The sequence below is a fragment of the Amblyraja radiata genome, chromosome 13, assembly GCF_010909765.2.
Source record: "Amblyraja radiata isolate CabotCenter1 chromosome 13, sAmbRad1.1.pri, whole genome shotgun sequence".
Taxonomy (NCBI): Eukaryota; Metazoa; Chordata; class Chondrichthyes; order Rajiformes; family Rajidae; genus Amblyraja; species Amblyraja radiata.
This window is the reverse complement of record NC_045968.1, coordinates 55,501,143-55,526,115: the sequence shown is the minus strand read 5'-3', so window position 1 is coordinate 55,526,115 and position 24,973 is coordinate 55,501,143. Positions and strand designations below refer to the sequence as shown.

The 24,973-nt window shown below is 40.6% G+C and overlaps 1 protein-coding gene across 3 annotated transcripts in view; it reads left to right on the top strand.

Annotated features, from left to right (window-relative positions):
• iqcg (IQ motif containing G) overlaps positions 1 to 19,755 on the top strand; it is a 35,051-nt gene extending 15,296 nt beyond the window's left edge. For 2 of the 3 annotated variants that reach the window (XM_033032116.1, XM_033032118.1), the window contains exons 3-10: positions 2,966 to 3,210; positions 6,191 to 6,319; positions 7,884 to 7,965; positions 12,309 to 12,470; positions 13,183 to 13,257; positions 15,948 to 16,079; positions 17,037 to 17,138; positions 19,125 to 19,755. In XM_033032116.1, coding sequence (XP_032888007.1) covers positions 2,966 to 3,210; positions 6,191 to 6,319; positions 7,884 to 7,965; positions 12,309 to 12,470; positions 13,183 to 13,257; positions 15,948 to 16,079; positions 17,037 to 17,138; positions 19,125 to 19,253 — 1,056 coding nt within the window. In that variant the 3' untranslated portion in view covers positions 19,254 to 19,755. The remainder of the gene's footprint in view (positions 1 to 2,965; positions 3,211 to 6,190; positions 6,320 to 7,883; positions 7,966 to 12,308; positions 12,471 to 13,182; positions 13,258 to 15,947; positions 16,080 to 17,036; positions 17,139 to 19,124) is intronic. The other variant, XM_033032117.1, reaches the window with a different exon arrangement.
• Positions 19,756 to 24,973: the final 5,218 nt, after the last annotated feature.

Here is a 24,973-nt window from a genome sequence, read left to right as displayed (position 1 = left end):
ATTCGTGTCTCTTCACAGAAGCTACTGTATCTGCATGCCTTTTCAATATTTTATTTTACATAATCACAAACCTTTTTCTTTGTAGTTCTAACACTGATAATTACTGGTTTATATTGGTGATTAAGTCTTGACCTGAATTCATTATTTAGATAGTATTATCCATCTTTGCTTATTTAATGCATACCATGCACGTGTTCATTGGATACATGCCTACTGTAATGTCTTCCTTAAGATCTTGTTGTGACTAGCACAATGAATACACGTCCGACAACTTGTAGGAAAGGTTTAATCTGCAACGACTGAAACTTCTAGAAGGTCACTTGACCTCAGTCACGAGGCACAGGTACATTTGCCAGCTTCTGCTTTTGGCCTCAAGGGGCACTGGCATTTAGATTACATATTACATTACATATACATCACATCTCCCCCTTCACTTTAATTACATCACATCTCTCCCTTCAACGTTGGGGTCAATACAAACTATTTTCAATACTAAACAATTTAACCTTTAATCAATTTAACGTGGATAACAAACTTTTTGCAATACTAATAATGATGACAAATACAAACTTTACATCTCCCCCTTAACTTTAATTACATCACATCTCCCCCTAATATCCACATAAGAATTTACCCTTGACTCAATTAAGAGTGCTGCTGTTTTTCACTTTAACCTCAAACTCTAGAAACTCTAACAAAGGGCCTGTCTCTTTGCCTTTTGCTGCGACTGGGAGACTGGCTCCTGCCTCTCGCTGCATCTCGGCGCATCGTGTCTTCTGGGGACTTGCCCCTTCTGAGAGACTATTTCTGGCTTTTGGGAGACTGGCTCCTCTGTCCAGGTTTCTCACCTCTGGGCGTCTGGCTACCGGTGGCCTATCCACGGCTACACAGGGGTCTATCCACGGCTACAGGTCTCTATCCTGGGCTACAGGTCTCTATCCTGGGCTAGACGTCTCTATCCTGAACTTACTCTCCGCCTGGTCTTGGAGACTTGCTCCATCTAGGAGGCGGACTCCCCCTCCAAAAAAAAACTTAGACTGTCAATACAAACTATTTTCGTTCTTTCAATTTCTTGCATGATAACTCTTGGCTTCTTAACTTTGACTTCTTCACTTCTTAACTTTTACTTCCTTGGAATTGAATTTTCGGCAAATTATCTGTACTTCTTGGCGTCTTAACTTTTACTTCTCTGCATTTGTCCCTTAGTGTTTTTAATCTGTTGCTCGGGTCGTGCTGCGCGCTCCGCAGGGCTCTGCAGGGCCCTAATATGGTGGCGGCCGCGGCCGCTGTTATTGCCGCACGGACGCGAGCTCCGATCTTTGGGCGCGGGTGATGGTCTGGGGCAGCGCAGTGGCGGCCATTACTGGGAGAGGCCGTCGATTCCTTGGCCATCACGGAAGGCGACCTTCTCTCCGTCTCCCTGTGCACCGCTGACTTGCCTGCCTGTTGGCTCCACGGCTCGGCCTGGCTGCTGCTGGCCCCCCCGCTGCTCCACTCGTCGGGACTGTGTCCCACCGGCGGAGGCTGGCGAACTGCTGTGCCCGCTTCTCTCGCGCGGTCGGACCCTCTCTTCACTCGGCCGGTCAGCTTCTCTCACGCGACCGGACCCTCTTTACTCGAGGCCGGAACCGCTTCTCTCTCAGCCGGACTTTCTCTCATGTCCGGGCTGACTCCGCTCACGGCCGTCTCTCGCGACCGGGCTTTCTCTCTCGGTAGGTCCGCTTCTCTCTCGCGACCGGGCTTTCTCTCACTCGGCGGTCCGCTTCTCTCGCGCAGCCGGGCCTTTTCTGCTCACAGCCGGGCTGACTCTGCTCCTGGTCGGCTGAAGAATCGGATGTATTCGGTGGCGGTCGCTGGACCTGTCCATGGGCTACACAGCACTAGGCCCTCACCCGACGTCGGTAGCAGCCACTGGGCCTGTCCATGAGCCACACGGCCCTGGAGCTCACCCGAAGTCGGTGGCGGCTGCACAGCCCTGGAAAATGTTCCAGGTTAGTTGACAACGTCGCTGTCCTGCTGGTTAGGCTTCTACCTTCCAGCTGCGCTCTTCAGTGACACTTATTGCCCCACTTGTTTTCCTTGCGCTCTTGCTTCCCGTTCTGACCTTTCTTTTTCTTTTACTTCTTTTTCTTCTTTTTAAGCTCACAGTCTCTCATGCTTCTTCTTCTTCTTGCATGGAGAGTGGTCCCGGAGGCTTGAGACTCTCCATTTATTTTTTTTACTCTGACACCATGTAATGACCTTGTTGTGACTAGCACAATGAATACACGTCCGACATCTTGTAGGAAAGGTTTAATCTGCAATGACTGAAACTTCTAGAAGGTCACTTGACCTCAGTCATGAGGCACAGGTACATTTGCCAGATTCTGCTTTTGGCCTCAAGGGGCACTGGCATTTACATTACATATTACATCACATATACATCACACCTACCCCAAACTATTTTTTGATGCGTCTGCAGTTTTCTACTACCTTTCCGCCATGGATGCATAATGGGAAATTGTACAATGGGTACCAGTGTGTCCCTGGCACCTTGCCTAAATGGCAGCTTTTGAATAACAATTATTGTCACATAGCCATGGTAATGTCACATAGCCATGAACAATGTTTATGTTCCAGCAGTGCATTTTGTAGGGATGGAAACTGTTATAATTTCACTTCACTCTAATCCTCTGTTTATTATAAAAGTTTATTTAAGTTATAAATGGATCTTTCAAACTTTGGTCAAAACAGCTTTGAGTATTGACATATGTGGTTCCTGCCCAACAGGTCGTTATGTCTGAAATAAATCTGGGGTATTGCCACATTGGTTAAAATATACAATGTTCCACATGCTATTCCGAGTAGCACCTCTAAATCAACACAGTATTTTAAGTCATAAATTCTATTTCTTAAAATTGTAAAAATGCTGAGTGGTGCAGTATTTTGTTTTTCCAAAAGAAAATCTCACCTTTCCCATCTCTAGAATGTTGGGAATGAAATTGATCTGATACTGAAGGGTCAGAAACAGACGGTGTCAAAATATCAGCAGATAATGACTTCTCGGTCAGAGGTCGGGGCTAGAAGACTTTCTACAGATCAATTGACAGAGCTGGGAGAGCAAATCAAAGACGTTGCAGCAGATCTAAAGAGGAGCAGCCAGCTCTTGAATACATCCCTGAAACAGAATCCACTTACTTCTGACAGTTTTGCCAAGGTGCAAATGGACAGGTGAGATCACAAAGACGAATAGTTAACAATCAATGATCAATTTTTTGTTGGGAAATATAAGATTATAAAAAATCAGAACATAATTATGAGCAAGAGAATGTTATATGGCCTTTGTGCTGGCTCCACCATTCATCAAGATCATGGCTACCTTTCTACCACAGCTCCATTTCCCCCACACTTTTCCCATATCCATTGCCTGTTTTAAGAAACCTGTTGGACTCTATTTTTAACAAACCCCAGTGAATGCCGCTGCAAGGTAGAGCCCCACAAAGATTCACCATCCGTGGGTGAAGAATTTCACATCTCTTTGCCAAATGTCCAAACGCATATTTTGATAATTTGACTACTGGGTTTCGACTTCTGTTTCTTCTGCACCCTCCTTTTTGTGCCCAGAAAGTTTTTTGCTGTTTTCAATGAGATCTCCTCACATTCTTCTAAATTCTAAAGATTACATTCCAGTTTTTACTCAAACCTGCCATCCCAAACCAATCTGGCGAATGTTCATTGTACTCCCTCTATGTTAAGTATATTTGTTTTGGATAAGGAGATTAAAACTATACACAATATCCAGCTGCAGTTTCATTGTAGTATAATGTCTTTACTCCCTTACTCAAATTCTCTCATAATATAGGTTGCATACCAAATGCCTTCCTAATTACTTTCTGGAGCCGTATTTTCGCTTTCAGTGACTTGTTTACAAAGGTACCCAGGTTCCTGTGAACATCGATATTACCCAATATGTCAAAAGTTCCAAAAGCACACCTCTCTTTTGTTTTTTGCATTAAAGTGGATGATCTCTCATTTTTCTACATAACATTTAATGTGGCACATTCTTGACCACTCATATGGGTTGTTTATATCACTATGAATCCTTTCCACTACCCCAAATCCCACTTAGTTTTGTAGCATTAGCACATTTGCAAATATGTTATTTGGTTCTCTCAGCCAAATAATTGGTGTGGATTTAGAACAACTCAGTCCCAAGCATAGATCTGTGAACCTGGGAAAGACTTGCCTATTCACACTCTTTGTTTTCAATCAGTACGCTACCCCAAATTCTGTGTATATTCCTCTTGACCAGCCTCCAGTATGACTCGTCAAATGCCTTCTAAAAATCTAAATATACTGCATCTATTAGTTCCTCCTACCAATAAGATCCTCAAAAAACTACAAAATACACCAACATGATTCCCCTTTCATAAATCACACTAATTGTGCTCATTGCTAATATTAATTTCTAGATGTTATATTTTTACGGCCTTTGTTATAGATTTGAACATTTTCCCAAACACTAATATTTGTCTAATAGATGAGTAGTTCCCTATTTTCTCTCTTTATAATTTTATCATAGACGATGATAATTCTGGCCAAGATCTGTTTTTAGAGAGTTTTATGTGTCTGTCTTAAGTGTTCTTGTACTTTTTAGTCTCGCTGTTTGACCAACCAAACTCATGTCTATGATTTTGATAACTGATCAAAACATTGCTGCCTGCTTCCTTATATCATTCTCTACTTTGTTTTTCTTGATCGTTTATAGCTTTTAGAATTATTCTATGTTGATTATCTCTGTACTATATAAATTAATACTTAATAACTATTCTCCCGAAGAACATAGGAATTGTTTACTGACTCATCATCTCCTCATGCCTATCATTTATCCCTTTTTCCCCCCTTTCAAAATTCCCAGTCTTTTCACCTGAGTCCCAATTTTTTTGGATTATTCAGTGTCACCTTATTTGACCAGCACGCACTCCTCTAACTTTTTTGGGGCCTTCAGCTCTAATACCAAAAGCAACGAACACCAGGTTTGAAGACATTATTTTCTGCAGACTTTACAGTTATCCTTCCTTGAACCATACCATGAACTCAAACCCTTGGACTCTGCCTCACACCCTCATTTTGAACTCCTACCCAACTCAAAATGTATCTATCAGTCACTCATGTTCCCATAATTTTCACTCATGTTCCCATCCCCCCCAGATGGTATTGAGGGTTGCTTTCTTAGCAAACGGTACATCAACAAAACCAGGTTGAAAAATAAATTATGTTGAGTTATTTACTTTTTCCACACAAATTCTGTGAGAATGAATTGTACCTCAAATTTCAATAGCCAATAGCTATGACCTGGGGTCTCCTGTATATGCTCTTCCTACATCAGTGTAGACCTTAAATCCATGAAGTTCCTACCCAATAACACTGTGGGTACCTTCATCAGGTGGACAGTAACAATTCAGGAAGAATCAGGATGTGATATTTTATCCTAGAAAATATATTGTTTTAAATTGTAGATATTATTCTAGATATTGGGCAGCATGGTTATGCAGCGGTACAGTTGCTGCCTTACAGCCCAAGAGACCAGGTTTGATCCTAACTACGGGTACTGTCTGTATGGAGTTTGTACATTCTCCCTGTGAAAGCGTGGGTTTTCCCCGGGTGCTCCAGTTTTCTCCCACACTCCAAAGACGTACAGGTTTGGAGGTTAATTGGCTTCGGTAAAAATGATAAATTGTCCCTAGTGTGTAGGATAGTGCTAGTGTTTGTGGATTGCTGGTGAGCACGGATACTGTTCGCCGATGTCTGCTGTAAATCAAGGTACACATTAACTAAACCAAATGATCCTTTCCTAGCTGTGGCCATTGGACAGATTAATAAAGCGTGTCTTTAACATGAGTCCAGATAACATGGGAATTTAATTGTTATGTTCCTAAACATTGTTACTACACTAGCAAATGAAATATCATTCTCAGAAAAATGTGCAAGCAAATAGAAGAGTTTAACAACAAAAAAATACCAGATGCAGAATCTCTTCCTCAATGCACAATTTTGTAAGATATGTCATTTTTGCCAATACCAGTTTTTCATACGTTAATGATTCCTGAGTAACTTTAGTGGCAACTGTACTAATCATAGGTGTTTTCTGCTTTATACTTTATTATATCCCTGTTTATTGCCCCACTAGTAGTTTTTATTCTGTTAATAGGCAATTTGCTTCGGATGTGATTAATGAAACCCTGAATGAGCTGCATTCTTCGAGAACTTTTCGGACTATGCTTGATGTCATTGAGAGGGAGAAAAAGAAAAAAATTAACATGCAAAATGCAATCATCAGGTGAGCTACATAATCATTGGTCATAACATCAACCTGAACAAATTATGTTCTCTAATTGATTTCCAAACTGTAAATTATACTTTCAGGATCCAATTTTGGGCTTAATGTGAGAGTGAGTATATGGAAAACAATAGCGGCGCATCTAAAATGCAGAAATCTGGAAATGCAGCTTTAGTCAGATCTGATTTTACAGCAATACTCTTTACCAACACAGTTTTGTGCTTTGTTCCTTGTTTTACATTTGAGTCAAATCGTCTACTCTTGGAACACACACAGCCATAGTCCTCAGGGTAATACTTGGACTCAAATCTCTATTCGTTAACTGAAACAATCAGTTGTAATTCTCTCTCTTTGTCTCACGCTTTCAACTAGAGGAATAAATGATTTGTGCCTAATATAAAATAAGGATCAGAGCACAGAAATATATATTTTAAACAGTATTGCTCTAAAATCAAATTAGACTAAAGTGCATCAAAGCACTTTCCTGATTTCTGCATTTTTAGGTGCACAGCTATTTCCCCCCCATATTGGCACTCCCACATTCAGTACAGAAAGGGGGGGGGGGGGTTGTTCTCCATATTTTATGCTATTAAAGGTAGACAAAAGTGCTGGAGAAACTCAGCGGATGCGGCAGCATCTATGGAGCGAAGGAAATAAGCAACGTTTTGGGCTGAAACCCTCCTTCAGACCATTTTATACTATTAATGCAGCTTGATTAATTTGAGACGTGGTTCCGATTTTGTGACAGTCCTCCTATCTAGCCAACGGATGCTTCCTTAAATGGTTAGATGGCAATTATCAGTAGTAATCCTGAAAATTGGTAGTGCAATTCTATGGCATTCTATTTAATTCCACTTGATAGAAGTGCAATTTCTCACTAAAGTCAACGGGGAACTGTTGTAACTCAAAATAAATGGAAAGTAACTTAAAGAACGTCCCTTGGTTTAAACATTCTTCCAGTCTTCTCTTGACTCCCCGAAAACATGTCGTGGAGTAACATTTATCTTCTTTGAAATGATTAATTGCAGTTTATCTTATACTAATCACATTTTATTTCAATTTGGTGACATGCACATTTGGTGAAATTACACTACTGAATCCTGCTGACAGTTCTGAGAAGTTCTGAGAAACTATTGGAAATTGGAAAACTGGTTGTTGGTAGCTTACTTATCCCAAAGAACAAGAAAGCTGAAAATATTAAATCAATTAGTTGGTAGAAATATATGAGGTGTAAATAAATGAAAGAATATGATAAATGAGTGCCTCAACCAAAATTACAACATTCTGTTTCATTTGAAAGCAGAAATTTTTGATTTTAGGCCAAAGTATACATGTCTAGAAGCAGATCACACTGACCAAAATTAAAACTTTGCATGAGCCTGGTTATATAAAATCAAATTTGGCTTAAGTTTCATTGATTGCAACTATTGTAATTGTAAATCTAAAGCTAATTTTAGTCTTACAAAACCTGCAAAGGTAAATCAGTGAATTGTCACAGGCTTGCACGCTAAAACTAAATGCTGCCAGGTCTTGTACTCACATTTTTTTCATTTACATATAACAGGGAAGAAGAAGGCAGGAGGAAAATTAAAGCATTGAGAAATCAGCTGCAAAATTTACAGATGGAAAAAGAGGCAGAACAACAGGTTTCTGAGCTTCTTATTATCTGATGTATTTAATGCTTGCTGCCACAAATGTCTGTTCTTTTGTATTTTGGACCCTAATCAGAAATACATTTTAACAATTGTATTTCACTGTATTGAATCCTGTAAAAAGCTTACAACAAAATATTCAGCTATTAATAAACTAAAAAAGTCATAGCAAATATTTTAAATTATAGGTCATTTTGAAGATATATTTTCATAGGAAGAATACAAAGGCCACAAATTCGTCAGCTGCAAAATTGCTCTTTAGGTAGTGATGTGACTGGAATTTCAACAGGAACCACCCATTAATATTTCTGTGTGCCATTTGCCATATTTGGAATTGCTTCTTAGTGCATGCATTTATCTCATATGCTGGAAGTATGCAGTATATGATATCAATCCTCAAATTTGACATCACTACTACAAATTAATCTTTGATGATCTAATTTAAATTAAAAATGTTTAGCACCAAAATGTGTTGTCTAAAGTGATCAATAGGAGATAACATTGACATTGATCACATGTACGAGTTTAATTAACTTCTCATGCAACTACTGCCATATCTTTGGAGCTCCTCACATTACCCAAGACCGATGTTTCATCTCGCTGCTAAATAACTGCGTGTCTGCAAGAATTCCTGGTCCCCAGGAATAGAATTCCTCCTATATTCTTTTTCTGCCAAGCTGTCCAGAGCTACAATGCAAATCAGAGAACCTGCTCTCCTCCATACTCTAACATGGTTTTCTCCAAACGGGCAAAATAATAGAATGACTTCCATTTGTCAGTAGCACCCAGGAGAAGCTTGCCACTAGTTGTTATTAGCTATTCAAGTATTGGGGTATCATGACCAAAATACTTAGTTTAGAGTTACAGCATGGAAAACAGCCCTTTTGCCCACCGAGTCCACGACGATCACCAATAACCCTTTCACACTTTCCACTCCCTTCACATTAGCGGCAATTTACAGCAGTGAATTAATCTGCAAACCGTAAGAGAAAAAGCAATAAAGATTTGTGCTGAATGGACTAGCTGAAGAGAGTTGAACAAAGTTCACATAGAACATAAACATTGGCAAAAGATCTATCCTGGGATGGATGGTCTATGTTTGAATGTTGTAAGTTGTCTGCAATTTATCAGTCTTCATTCAAGTATTACCTTTTTTTTCAAATCAGAAGGATAATTTAAAGTTTTTCAAATATCAAGGAAATGTGAAAGCTACATTAGTGCGTTGATCAAGTCAAGTCAAGTTTATTCGTCACATACACATACAAGATGTGCAGTGGAATGAAAAGTGGCAATGCTCGCGGACTTTGTGCAAAAAGACAAACAAACAAACAACCAAACAAACTACAGACAGAATTGAACAGAATCACATATTATTTTACATATTAAATATTGGAGAGGAAAGTCAGCAGCTTTCTCAGAAGGTGGCCGGGACTGCCCAGGAGCCTTAGCAGCATCGCCCTTTACGGAAATAACACCAAGCTCCAGCTGCCCCTGAAGTCCCTGGAGGAGGAGTTCAAGGTGACTCGGGCCAGAGAGGTGATGCTGTACAGGGACTCCAGCGACCCCAAGGTGGCTCAAGCAGGGGTGGAGATGAAAACTGGGAGGAAGTGGAGAGCCGGCGAAGCCGTGCTGCAAGCAGAGTCCCGGATACGCCACAGAGTCCTGGTGGGAGCAGTGACTCAGGGAAGAGCAAGCCTGGGAATCTTCCCATCTCCCCAGTTTGACAAGGCCAAGGGGAAGGAGAGGCGCAGGCTGGTCCAGGAGGAAGTGAGGGCAGTGGTGGAGGAGGAGAGGTGTACCAGAGCAGTTGGATTGAGGCAGCAGGGAGCCTGGACAAGGTGGGAGCAGGCCATGGACCGAAAAGTCACATGGACTGAGCTCTGGCAGGCTGAACCACAGCGCATCAAGTTCCTGGTCCAGGCAGTGTATGATGTCCTGCCCAGCCCATCGAACCTCTTCATCTGGGGCAAAGCGGAATCTCCAGATTGCCCGCAATGCTCAGGCAAGTGGACGTTGGAGCACATCCTGAGCTGTTGCCCAAAGGCTCTTGGGCAGGGCCGGTACACATGGCGTCACGACCAGGTTCTTAAACCCATTGCAGAAGCCATCAGCATGGGAATCAGCTGCTGCAGACGGGAACGCCCCACCACCCAGATGATCACCTTCGTGAAGGCCGGAGTGCAGCTGCCAAGAACCACAGCAGCCAGGAATTCATCAGGAATCCTGGCGACTGCGCAGGACTGGCAGCTTTCCGTAGACCTGGTGAAACAGCTGAAGTTCCCACAGCACATTGCCACGACCACCCTGAGGCCAGATATCCTCCTGGTCTCAGAAGCGACCAAAAACATCGTCTTGTTGGAACTGACAGTGCCGTGGGAGGAACGTCTGGAGGAGGCCCACGAGAGGAAGATGGCCAAATATGAAGAACTGGTCATAGACTGCCGTCAGCAGGGCTGGAAGGCAAGGTGTATGTCCATCGAGGTTGGCTGCAGAGGTTTTGCAGGGCAATCGCTCTACAAAGCCTTGAGTGCACTGGGCATCAACGGAGTGGCGAGGAGAAGGGCCATCAAGAACACCACAGAGGCAGCGGAGAAAGCCTCGAGATGGCTCTGGATCAGGAGAGGAGGTCCATGGGGAGGAGCGAATGCCACCTGAACACAAGTCGTGGTCTGATCAACCACGGCTGGGTCGCCTGGGTGAGGGTGTCTGATGTTGAAAGACCCGAAACACCCAATGACCCCAGGTTACATCACTGATGATGTGTTCAGGCGCATCTATCGATGTATTTGTATCAATCACTGTGGGCGGAAGGAAAAAGGGAAAAAAACAGCAATTAAAAAAAACAAAACAGTGGAGTGGTACAGTAAAGTTAGTCCCTGGTGAGATAGGAGTTGCAGTCCTAATGGCCTCTGGGAAGAAACTCCTTCTCAACCTCTCCATTCTCACAGCATGGCAACGGAGGCGTTTGCCTGAACGTAGCAGCTGGAACAGTCCGTTGCAGGGGTGGAAGGGGTCTCCCATGATTTTATTGGCTCGGGAGTTGCACCTCCTGATGTATAGTTCCTGCAGGGGGGCGAGTGAAGTTCCCATAGTGCGTTCGGCCGAACGCACTACTCTCTGCAGAGCCTTCTTGTCCTGGGCAGAGCAATTCCCAAACCAGATTGTAATATTTCCGGACAAGATGCTTTCCACAGCCGCTGAGTAGAAGCACTGGAGGATCCTCGGAGACACTCTGAATTTCCTCAATTGCCTGAGGTGGTAAAGGCGCTGCCTTGCTTTACTCACGAGTGCTGCGGCGTGTGATGTCCATGTCATATCCTCAGAGATGTGGACTCCCAGATATTTAAAACAGCTCACCCTATCCACAGTATCCCCATTTATCCTCAATGGTGTGTACGTCCTCGGATGATGTGCCCTCCTAAAGTCCACGATCAGCTCCTTAGTTTTTATGACATTCAAGAGGAGGCTGTTGTCCTGACACCAGAGTGCCAGATCAGCCACCTCCTCCCGGTAGGCCTTCTCATTGTTATTGGAGATCAGGCCCACCACCACAGTGTCATCGGCAAACTTGATTATAAAGTTGGAGCTGAACCTAGCCACACAGTCATGTGTGTACAGGGAATACAATAGGTGGCTGAGGACGCAACCCTGGGGCGAACCTGTGCTCAGGGTGAGGGACTTCGATGTATTCCCTCCCATCTTGACTACCATGGGGCCTGGCGGTGAGAATATGATTTATTCCAGGGATTTTCTTTTTGGGTAATCGCAGGTGAAGAAAAATCTGTGTAAAGTTAATTAAAAGTTACAATATCTAACCTATTTTCATAAGCCAATGATAGATAAAGAATATTAACTTAATTTTTACACAGCGGGAATTATAGTCATTTAACACCTCCAGATGCTTGTGAAAGCCCGGTTTTGTAATCTACCTTAATCAAGAGATCAGTAACATCACAAATTGTAATGCTTCCATAACAATATGATCTGTTAAGGGCAATTTCAGGCAGCAGTAGTCTATGTTTTTCAAAACAAGCATATTCAGGGAATGCCACAAATATTACAACTATTTGCTTTTACCTCAACAAGTTGGCCACTCTAGTTGAGAAATAGGATATATTGCAGAAAAGAGAAGTTTTATTCTCTGCAGTTTAAATAGAGTGAATGGTCAAAAAACCTCAACCTGGTTCTGTGAATATAAAACTACTTGCATCTTGAGCAAAATTAGTTTAGAAAATCATACACAATGTTTACTCATTTTATTGATCAAACACCAATGTAATTGCAGACTTGAAAAGCAACCATAACCACTGACCCTTGCTTATTAATTTTCTATTCAGAATAAAGATGAAATGATTGCTCACCTAAAAGACCAAGTGCAAGAAATGAAAGCAAAAACATCCACGGAAGGGAAGTACATGAAGAAAAATGCAGAACTGCAGGTCCAACAGACACAAAAAAAGTGTACCGAAGAGGAGAGTAAATTAAAGGAAGAGGTTCAGGTTTGGAAATTAAATGGTGTTCTATATTAACTATATTTAAATTTTGTGGATTTGGTAATTCAATGCAGTGAAACAATAATCCAGATTTTCATCAATCCATGACGTTCTTTATGTAGATCTAGTTTGCCACCTGCTCAATCCAAATCTCATGATGCAAATACCAGCACATTCTGTACTTACGTTACTGACATCAGCACAGGGTCATGTTCCAATGACCTGATCATAATCAGCAACAATGATTCTGGCTAACCTTTTGCCTCTCTGTTAAATATACTTTGAAGTCAACTATCGTCCCTTGGCTGCTGCAACCTGGTTCACAACACAGTAGGGATAAATTACACCCTTGAGCTTCCTATGTTGCACAGCGCAGGACGATATCTAATGTACCAGGTGAGCTAGCAAAACAGACTTCTTTCTGTGTTTAAAACTCACCCGCATTTACAAAAATAATTACATTAAGGGAATCAGTTTGTCATTATTTAGTTCCAGTTTCAAATTACAATCTCCTCAGTTAATTTCATTGGTATTTTAAATAAGAGAAAATAAATATTACTTTTAGTCCGGCCAGTGAAGTTGTTATCTTTACAGAGAATGTATAGTTAGACTACAACAATTCCATTAGCAAAAACTTAATTAAAATGTAAAAATGATTAAAGTTTAGTCAACATTTTTAAAACTCCCATTGCATTATATTTGATCTTCTGTTAAACAGCTCTTGAAAAGCAAAATCGATCAGGAGATTCGGATACACTTGGAGATTGAAAAATTCCTGAGGCAAAATCAGGCAGTGAGTATCCGTCCTTCAAATTAAATGGAAGAAACTCTACCACTTTAAGATAAAACATAAGGACAGACAAAGCTGAATTACAGGAGCAATTCTGAATTAGAATGGTTGCTATTTCATACAACTCAGAACTCTCTTTGTAATTATATGGTCTAAATGGTGGCCGATTAGGAAAAGGGGAGATGCAACTAGACCTGGGTGTCATGGTACACCAGTCATTGAAAGTAGGCATGCAGGTGCAGCAGGCAGTGAAGAAAGCGAATGGTATGTTAGCATTCATAGCAAAAGGATTTGAGTATAGGAGCAGGGAGGTTCTACTGCAGTTGTACAGGGTATTGGTGAGACCACACCTGGAGTATTGTGTACAGTTTTGGTCTCCAAATCTGAGGAAAGACATTCTTGCCACAGAGGGAGTACAGAGAAGGTTCACCAGACTGATTCCTGGGATGTCAGGACTTTCATATGAAGAAAGACTGGATAGACTCGGCTTGTACTCGCTAGAATTTAGAAGATTGAGGGGGGATCTTATAGAAACTTACAAAATTCTTAAGGGGTTGGACAGGCTAGATGCAGGAAGATTGTTCCCGATGTTGGGGAAGTCCAGAACAAGGGGTCACAGTTTAAGGATAAGGGGGAAATCTTTTAGGACCGAGATGAGAAAAACATTTTTCACACAGAGTGGTGAATCTCTGGAACTCTCTGCCACAGAAGGTAGTTGAGGCCAGTTCATTGGCTATATTTAAGAGGGAGTTAGATGTGGCCCTTGTGGCTAAAGGGATCAGGAGGTATGGCGAGAAGGCAGGTACAGGATACTGAGTTGGATGATCAGCCATGATCATATTGAATGGCGGTGCAGGCTCGAAGGGCCGAATGGCCTACTCCTGCACCTATTTTCTATGTTTCTATGTTTCTAATATAATTTTCTATATGCATCAGAATGAGGATCAGTTATGGAATAGAAAATATATCCCAATAATGCTTTTGTTTAAAACATATATCATTTGAATCCCATTCTCCTTGTTGTTACATAATTTTGAATAATTGCACAGAAAATTAGTTTCTCAAATAGGGCGGTATTACAATATCTCTGACATTCCTGACCTTGGAAGAAATAATTAAGCAACCAAGTTTTCCTACTGATAGAGTACTGATAGAGAAACAGCTCCCAAACAAGTGGAATTAGTTGAATACTCTAGACATCAAATGCACAATTGACCAACTGCCTGAGCTCATACATAAAGTCTAGTTATTTATCACAAAGCTACAGCCAGGTAAAGGTTCCCTTAGTTTTCAGAATACATTAAATACAGGTAAAGATTACTAAGACTACTTCTCTTAAATCGTTATCATTTTCTCATCTTTTGAAAATGGAAACATATCTCAAATACATTATATTTTTCCATCATCATGAATTTCCAGAAAAAGAAACAATAGAATAATTAACGCTGAATTACCTGATTAGAAAAATACTAGTCTTGAGAATGATAACCACAAAGCTACTGGATTATTGTAAAAACTCATGTGGTTCACTCATTACTCTTCTGCTAACTGTGGCTAGTTTGGTCTGGTCACCAGAACAGACAACCAGTTAGCCAGGAAGATAGACACAAAATGCTGAAGTAACTCAGCGGGACAGGCAGCATCTCTGGATAGAAGGAATGAGTGATGTTTTGGGTCGAGACCCTTCGTTAGCCACTCCTGACTCCAATGAATCTGCATACAAAACAAGTGAGTTCCTCAAGCTGATAGAGTGTTTTGTCTTGCAATATAATCAATAGATCGCTGGTACCTCAAAGAAAGCTCCTGCTGTTTGGAATGATCTGCAGGTTTTGTGTAGTAGGCTCATGATGAGCTGCTCCCCAGTATATCAACAAAGTGCGTTCAGCCAAGGAGTAGTTGCAAGGATAGAAGTAAGGAGTTGAACCTCAGGAGAAGGGGGGTCAGAAGAATAGAAGAGGCATCATCAGGGATCATAAGTGATAGGAGCAGAATTAGGTCATTCGGCCCATCAAGACATCTCCGTCATTCAATCATGGCTGATCTATCTCTCCCTCCTAACCCCATTCTCCTGCCTTCTCCCCATTACCCCTGACAGCCGTACTAATCAAAGGCAACACTAAGGATCTCTTAGTTATTCTAATAAATGGTCATTGGTAATAAAAACCATCAGGACCTCTGAAAATCAGTGTGGGAATAAGCCCCATCTTTGCTGCTATTCACCATCTCCTGCAGCAGTATCCCACTAGTTGTCGAATGATTTGCACCATCATTCGCAAACTCAACCATCTTCAGTTATTCCTGGCCACTTGAACTGATGCTACCCTCTCCCATAACTGGGCTATGTAGTGTATCAATAAAACCAATAATTTGACAAGCACTGACCGGTAGCTATCAATTAATTGTGCGGGTCAACAGTGCCACATGAACCCAGGTTAATCAAATATTTTTTAGCACTGTCCAATTTGGCTCTCTATAACTGAAGGGATATACATAAACATATATACATAAACATACATATATAAACATACATATCTTATGCTTCTGAAAATAGTAATTACCATAAATTTAGTGCAAGAGAGTACAGGTAGTGTTAAAATAATCTAAATCATTTTAACATTTTAGAAGGTGTGTGTGATTAAAATAATTATTGATTCTGATATTATTGCTGCCTTGTGTCTTTGTTTCTCAATCAGGATTTGGAAGAAAAGCTGGAATTGTGGATGGAAAAATATGATAAAGACATTGAAGCAAAGCAAAATGAACTGATTTCTCTGAAAGCATCCAAGACTAGTAATTTACAACGGCTCAGAGAGGACTCTGAAAAGGTATTCCTAATGGTCCCGGATACACCTATCTGGACAAGAACATTGCTAACTTGTTTCCCTTGCACTTTAGGTATTTTTCTCTGTATGAGCAACAATTAATGAAGAGTTATTAAAATAACATGGAGTGGCTTTTAAGAAACTTTTATGCAATATTATTTAGAAGGTTATGAAGGCATATAATCTGCTTTGAATTGTTTGCTATCAATTACAAATAGTGATCTGAATTGGATCATGTTGTGCTGTACCTTCAACACCATGATTCCTGATTTGGACAGAATTTGATTTGATTGCTGCAACATAGCATGTTTTGCATTGCTTGAAAATCGAACCTTATGATTTATACATACAGTCTACCCTCATTATTATGGACCTCTTGATAATGGATTTTGATTATAGCGGACCGAGGAGTCTGTTCGTGGTGGCGGGTGGCGCGCAGTGCAGTGTTGGGCAGTGGAAAGGTGGGAGCAGGGAGAGAGTGAGCAGTAAAACACTCTTGAAGAGCATTGATTTGGGCGCTGGTTTGCAGCAGCTGCAAAAAAGCAACGTCCTGGGGCATTGGACACGGTGCACAACTATCACAACTATCTAATTGGTGTACATTCAACACACAAAACCACCCTCACCTGTATCCACCTATCACTTGCCCGGTGTGATCCCAATCCTACCTACTTTTTCAACTTTTTTCCCCCGAACTACAATCGGTCTGAAGGGTCCCGACATGAAGAATTGCCAATCCGTGTTTTCCAGAGTGGTTGCCAGACCCGCTGAGCAACTCCAACACTTTGTGATCTATGCAAGATCCAAGCATCTGCAGTTCCTTGTTCTTTCATTGTTCTGGTCAAGGAGCACATGGATTAAATATCCTTACAATGACATGAGTCCTTGAATTCTGACTCGTGTAATTAGGAAGGAGAATGAAAAATATCTGGTCATTTTGTTTCCTTTCTCATCCTTCAGTACTTGACATATGAACGAGTAATAATTGAGGACAGACTTGAGAGGGAGAATGAATGCAAGAGACGGACACAAGAAGAAAGAGAGTTTAGAAGCGTTATCAAGGTAAAATGCCATGAATGAATTTCATGTAACATCACATGAAGGTCTGAGACCAATTACATCAAAATATTAATGCCTGGTTACAGAACAATGCAACAAAGCAATCTTCACAATTTATAATCTACTTTTCTTCCATTAGGTTAACACTGTATTTAGGATATTCTGTTCACCTACATTACACAGAACTGTACAGCACAGGAACAGGTGCTTTGACATCCAATGTGGTGCCAAACACGATGCCAAGACCAACTCTTATTTGCCCGCATATTCCCAGCGTTTCCATATGCCTATCAAAAAATCTCTTAAATGCGACTATCCGCCTCAACTACAGCCCCCAGCTGTGCCTTCCAGAGTGTGTAAAAAAAATGCACACTCCTTTAAACTTTTCCCCTCTCACCTCGATACTATGTTCTCTAGTATTTGATTTTCCAACCTGGGGAAAATGTTCTGACCGTCGACCCTAACCGTGCCTCTCATAATTTTGGTAATTCTATCAGGTCTCCCCTCAACCTCCATCATTCCAGAGAAAACAATCCAAGTCTGTCCAACCTCTCCCCAAGGAAAGGTCATTGCCTGGAAATATTAACTCTGTTTCTCCCTCTACTCATTCTGTCTGATCTGAGTATTTCTAGTATTTTGTATTTTATTTACATTTTGTAAAATAACATGAACTTATTTTAAGATTTATATTTTAAGATAAAGTGTGCAGAGATCCAACTGATCCACAACATAGTTCAACTACAAATTTGTGCTTTGCTTATGTGGTCTACCTACATAAAGCATCTATCTTTGGAATTACCATATTATAATATGTAATTTTTAAATGTACTTGATATAAACCATATAATAACCATATTACAATTACAGCACGGAAACAGGCCATCTCGGCCCTACAAGTCCGTGCCGAACAACTTTTTTCCCCTTAGTCCCACCTGCCTGCACTCATACCATAACCCTCCATTCCCTTCTCATCCATATGCCTATCCAATTTATTTTTAAATGATACCAACGAACCTGCCACCACCACTTCTACTGGAAGCTCATTCCACACCGCTACCACTCTCTGAGTAAAGAAGTTCCCCCTCATGTTACCCCTAAACTTCTGTCCCTTAATTCTGAAGTCATGTCCTCTTGTTTGAATCTTCCCTATTCTCAAAGGGAAAAGCTTGATCACATCAACTCTGTCTATCCCTCTCATCATTTTAAAGACCTCTATCAAGTCCCCCCTTAACCTTCTGCGCTCCAGAGAATAAAGACCTAACTTATTCAACCTATCTCTGTAACTTAGTTGTTGAAACCCAGGCAACATTCTAGTAAATCTCCTCTGTACTCTCTCTATTTTGTTGACATCCTTCCTATAATTGGGCGACCAAAATTGTACACCATACTCCAGATTTGGTCTCACCAATGCCTTGTACAATTTTAACATTACATCCCAGCTTCTATACTCAATGCTCTGATTTATAAAGGCTAGCATACCAAAAGCTTTCTTTACCACCCTATCTATATGAGATTCCACCTTCAAGGAACTATGCACGGTTATTCCCAGATCCCTCTGTTCAACTGTATTCTTCAATTCCCTACCATTTATCATGTACGTCCTATTTTGATTTGTCCTGCCAAGGTGTAACACCTCACATTTATCAGCATTAAACTCCATCTGCAATCTTTCAGCCCATTTTTCCAAATGGCCTAAATCACTCTGTAGACTTTGGAAATCCTCTTCATTAAAATCCTCTTCATGAAAGAATATATTTTGCCTATCATAGATATAAATAAGACCATTGAAGCATTTCTAGTAAAATAGTAAACCCGGATTTAGGGGATTTGGGCCCAATAATGTATCATAAACCTTTCTGGGCATTTGTTATACAATTATTCCAAAGATAAATCAAGAATTGTTTTCCTTAATTCTTGGATGAGAAACTATGGGAAAAATTCAGTAGATATTCCTTCACATGAGATATTTTATCTTTCCCTCTTTCACAGCTTCAGTCCTGGTGGCGAGGCGTCATGGTTCGCAGGGAGATTGGCATCTATAAGAACCTTAAAAAGAAAGTAGAAAGCAAAGGAAAGGCTAAAGGTAAAGGGAAGGAGAAGGATAAAAAGAAGAAATGAAACCACTTCTTTCTGGAAATTTGCAGCATCTATGCAAGGCTTTATTTTGCTTCAAAGAGAAAGATTATTACTTGACAATACAAACCAATTTTGAAAAGTTAAATTATATTGACCAAATAAGAATGCAAATTTCACAAAATTAATTGCTGATCATACTAGCAGTCGACCTATTATATTTTTTATCCTTGCAAAACAATTAAAATCTGAAGTTATAATGTCTTAATACTGTGAGTTGTTTCATGCAATTTTCTTTTCCCGTGCAGCTCTTCCCACTCTCTCTCCCTTCTCTACCTGTCTTTTAGCCAAACTATTAACATTTAAAAAAATCAAAAACATAAAATCACCGGAATCACTCAACAGTATTGACATTTTATCTATTATTTAGAAGAGACAGTAATCTAAAATTTCACCAGGGAGTTCATCAAATTATTTTTCTTTCAATTGCACTTACTGTCAATGCCAGCTGTCTGCTAAAGTTTATATATATATATATATATATATATATATATATAATATACAGTTATGTATTAATATTGTGAAAAATTATCCACATTACAGAAACAAACAAGAATTAACTACCAGCAAAATGTCATACTGTATAGTAACATCTTTTGAAATTAATTATCAGATGAAGATGGTATTTAGGACTCGCATATAATTTCATCACTTACAGATATTAAAACAGCCAGTCATGTTCAAAATAGGATTGAAATAATCATTGTGACCTGACAAGTTCTGTTTATCAGTTAATTTAAAAGCTGCATGTCCATGAAATGTCAACAAGATTGGGAATGGAAAAGGCATTAAACCAATGAGCAACAAAATGAAAATAAATGTTTTTTTAGAAGGTAAATATGCTTTTAGATTTTGCAGTGACACCTCAGAAAATGGCTTTATTCACAAGACCACTATGGAATAGATTTGGACAAACTCTTTATCCTCCAGTTTTTATAACACAGTAAATAAAGAGGGCAAGGAAAATGGACACAGGAGGAAGTATTTTTCTTTCTTATAGAGCAAATGTTTTAACTTAAAATAAACACAAACACATTTTAAAAACTTTTCTGAGGCCCTTTATTTAGCAATGTTACAAAATTTTGAGATTTAAAAAATCAAGTCTGCAATTTATCCCATCAGATAAAGCATACGTAACCTGTGTGATTTAAAAACTTGTTTTAAATGCTGACAAGACAAAGCTCATGCTGTTCACTAAAGCTAAATCAAAGCCCTCGGACCTCCCTCCTATCACCACTTTGCAGGGCTCTGTGGTTGAGTCTGTGTCTCAATATAAATATCTGGGAATTATAATTGACGATTCTCTCTCTTTTAAACCTCATATCCAGCAACGTGAAAAAACTAAAGATAAAATTAGGTTTTTACTTTAGAAACAAATCTTGTTTTTCTTTTGAAGTCAAAAAAATACTTATTGCTGCAACGTTTATGTCTGTGTTGGACTATGGTGATGTTTTATATATGAATGCATCTTCAAAATGCCTAGTCTTTGGACACGGTCTACCACGGAGCACTGAGATTTGTTACTAATTTTAAAACCCTCACGCACCACTGCACTTTGTATGCTCAAGTTGGATGGTTTGCCCTGTCCACCCGCAGACTCCATCATTGGCATATCCTTATTTATAAGACTATCCTCGGTGTTCTTCCTTCATACCTGCAGAAGTATGTAATTCGAAAAAGCACAGGAACTTATCAGCTCCGTTCTGAGGACTTGTTCTTACTAACTGTACCTAAAGTCTGTACTGAACTGGGGAAAATGGCATTTAGTTATGCTGCTCCCTTCGCATGGAACCAGCTGCAGAATGAACTGAAACTTAAGGAGCTGGTTTCTATAAACAGATTTAAATCCCTTCTTAATGATGTTGAAGCTGGCTCTTCTGTCTGTACATGCCTTGTTTGATGATGTTATGACTGTGACTCTATTTATATGTTCTCTGTTGTTTTTAAATTATTGTCTGTAACTGTGGAACTGTGCTGCTGCCTGTCTTGGCCAGGACTCTCTTGTAAAAGAGATTTTTAATCTCAATGAGACTTCTTCTGGTTAAATAAAGGTTAAATAAAATAAAATAAATAAATAAAATAAAAATAAGTTTAATTTGACACCTAATTCACTTTCATATCTTCAGTATTAAAAATGGTATGGCCATTTACATACTCGGAAATTAGCATCTTGTTCCCTATTGCTTTTCCATTGACTTAACACAAAAAGCTGTGATCAAGGACAGTCAAAAGCCTATAACTTACTTAAAAATTAAGAGCTGAAAGAAATTTTCAGTTATTATAGATTGAAGCATTCTGAAACAAAAATATGAAACAATCTTACTTGGATGACCTGAAATTAAAGCATATCATTAGTTAGTTACCCAATTGTGGCTAATTACAAAATTCAATTACTAGATCTAAACATCTATCCATTTCTTAAAAAAAGATTAACATTTTTAAATAGCCTAAGTGTCCAAATAACATTCACACAAGAATTCACAATATAACATGATTTTTAAATCTCATTGTCATAGATTTATAGGCCAAATGGAAGGAATTTAGTGTTTAATTCCCATAAATTAATGGCCATTTAAATCATCTTGCGAGTGGGTTTTTGAGGAACGCGATCGTTTGGAACGTTGCGGTTGCAGTGAATTTAAACCCCATATCGGCAGGAAAAATACTGCCGGTTCATATGGATCCTAAATCACCATTTCGCAACGTAAAATGTGGATTAAAGGCATCCTAAGAAGCACGTTTATATGTAAAATAAACGGCTTTCCTTTACCTGTCCCGTACGGGAGATCCGTCCCCGTTGTCGGCGTTGACGGCATTAGAAGCTGATTTTTAAATTATTCCAGCGCTGAAATTGTCGGACGAATTTAAAAAAAAAATTCACAGAACGGTCGTCGGAACAATTCTTCAGCAAAAGCTTGCACTCCAAGAAAATATATCCAGGACAGGTAGGAGAAAAAATGCATTTTATCTCTTCTCCCCACCCCCCTCCAATCCCCCACTCATCCCCCCTATCCCCCCCCCCCCACTATCCCACCTGATCTCCCCCACTGCCTGTAATTACCTGACTCGTACGCAGGCAAAGGTGTAAGCATCTTTAATAGTCATTCCAGTGTCAGATGTGCAGTACATTATACGTTCAGTCTACTGCATCTACTGAATATAATAAACAAGTTCTTACACTATAAAGCATGCACTAGGCGGAGTTATTATTACTAAGCATTCTGATTGACTAACATGCAATAGCCAATCTACACTGCCCTCCGCTCCCTCTATTCCCCCCTCCTCTCCCTCTATTCCCCCTCCTCCCCCACTATCCTCACCTCGCCCACTTTCCCCCTCTCCCTCCCAACCCATTCCTCTCCCTCAATCCCCCCACTCTCCCTTCTCACCTCCCCAGGATCTTTCCCCTCTCCTCCTCCCCTCCCAATCCCTCCCTCACCTCTCCCTCTCTCTCTTTTCCCCCACCATCAGTCACTCCCCCATTCCCTCCCTCCATCCATAAAAAGCAGCATCTGCAGTTCCTTCCTCCACAGGTCATTCATTGTTAGCTGTGGTTTATGTCCCATTGACTAGACGATTGGACCAGTTTACAGTGTGTGTGTGTGTGTGTGTGTGTGTGTGTGTGTGTGTGTGTGTGTGTGTGCATATGCGTGTGCGTGTCACGATGGGCACCATGAGTTTCGATGAGCTGTTGGAGAAGATCTCCTCCGAGAAGGCCGTGAGGGTGAGTTACCGCAAGGGCGGCGGGGGCGGAAGAGATGGACCCGGGGGAAAAGGTAGACGGGACCGCCATTGCCGCAATGGATGGGCGGGGGAGAGGGGTGAGTAATGAGGTGGAGAGAGAGACGGGACCAGGGCCTCCACTGAACCCCCCCGCGGCCGCCGCCGGTGGTGGGAGAGACTATAGACAAGTTACTGTGAGGAAGGGAGAGAGTAGTTTGTGAGTGAGGCTGGACAGGCCACTGCGGGTGGGGCAGGAAGGGGCGTCGCCATCCTGGCCGTGGCATTGACTGACAGGAGAAGAGACCAATCTGCCTAGCGCTGACTGAAAGAATCTGCGCAAGTGTGTTTTTAAAGATTTTTAAACCTCGATAACTTTTACAATATTCCAACGATTGGAACAAAGCTTATCGCACTCGCAGCACAGGGGAACGGTGAGTAACCTGGCGAAAAATCATAGCGCTATCACATACCGTTTTTGTGCAAATAGTAAAACCCCGCAAACCGGGCGAGCACTAGATCAGAGTATTAGTTAATATTAAATATTAAATAATATTTAAAACCATACAAGATTTTGAGAGCTTTTTTGTAGCCTCTTTATGTGTTATTACTCAATAGGCAGCAAATTACAAAAGACAATTCTGGGCCCTAGTAATTCAGCTTAGAGCTAAAGCCACCTCAGTGTGTTTTATGAATTTTTCCAAGTATAATGCCCTCCATAATGTTTGGGACAAAGACACATCTTTTTTTAATTTGCCTCTCTTCTCCACAATTTCAGATTTGTAATAGAAAAATAAATCACATGTGGTTAAAGTGCACATTGTCAGATTTTATAAAGGCCATTTTTATCCATTTTGGTTTCACCATGTAGAAATTACAGCAGTGTTTATACATAGTCCCCCCATTTCAGGGCACCATAATGTTTGGGACACAGCAATTTCATGTAAATGAAAGTAGTCATGTTTAGTATTTTGTTGCATATACTTTGCATGCAATGACTGCTTGAAGTTTGCGATGGACATCACCAGTTGCTGGGTGTTTTCTCTGGTGATGCTCTGCCTAACCTGTATTGCAGCCATCTTTAGCTTGCTTGTTTTGGAGGCTAGTCCCCTTCAGTTTTCTCTTCAGCATGCTCAATTGGGTTCAGATCGGGTGATTTACTTGGCCACACAAGAATTTACCATATTTTAGCTTTGAAAAACTCCTTTGTTGCTTTAGCAGTATGATTGGGATCATTGTCTTGCTGTAGAATGAACCGCCGGCCAATGAATTTTGAGGCATTTGTTTGAACTTGAGCAGATAGGATGTGTCTATACACTTCAGAATTCATTATGCTATGACCATCAGCAGTTGTATCATCAATGAAGATATGTGAGCCAGTACCTTCAGCAGCCATACAGGCAGTTCCTTCTCTCCTCCATTCTTTGCTCTTGCCACCACCCTGATATAAATTAATCATAGAAACATAGAAAATAGGTGCAGGAGTAGGCCATTCGGCCCTTCGAGCCTGCACCGCCATTCAATATGATCATGGCTGATCATCCAACTCAGTATCCTGTACCTGCTTTCTCTCCATACCCCTTTAGCCACAAGGGCCACATCTAACTCCTTCTTAAATATAGCCAATGAACTGGCCTGAACTACATTCTGCGGCAGAGAATTCCAGAGATTCACCACTCTCTGTGTAAAAATTGTTTTTCTCATCTCAGTCCTAAAAGATTTCCCCATTATCCTTAAACTGTCCCCCCTTGTTCTGGACTTCCCCAACATCGGGAACAATCTTCCTGCATCTAGCCTGTCCAACACCTTAAGAATTTTGTAAGTTTCTATAAGATCCCCCCTCAATCTTCTAAATTCTAGCGAGTACAAGCCGAGTCTATCCAGCCTTTCTTCATATGAAAATCCTGACATCACAGGAATCAGTCTGGTGAACCTTCTCTGTACTCCCTCTATGGCAAGAATGTCCTTCCTCAGATTAGGAGACC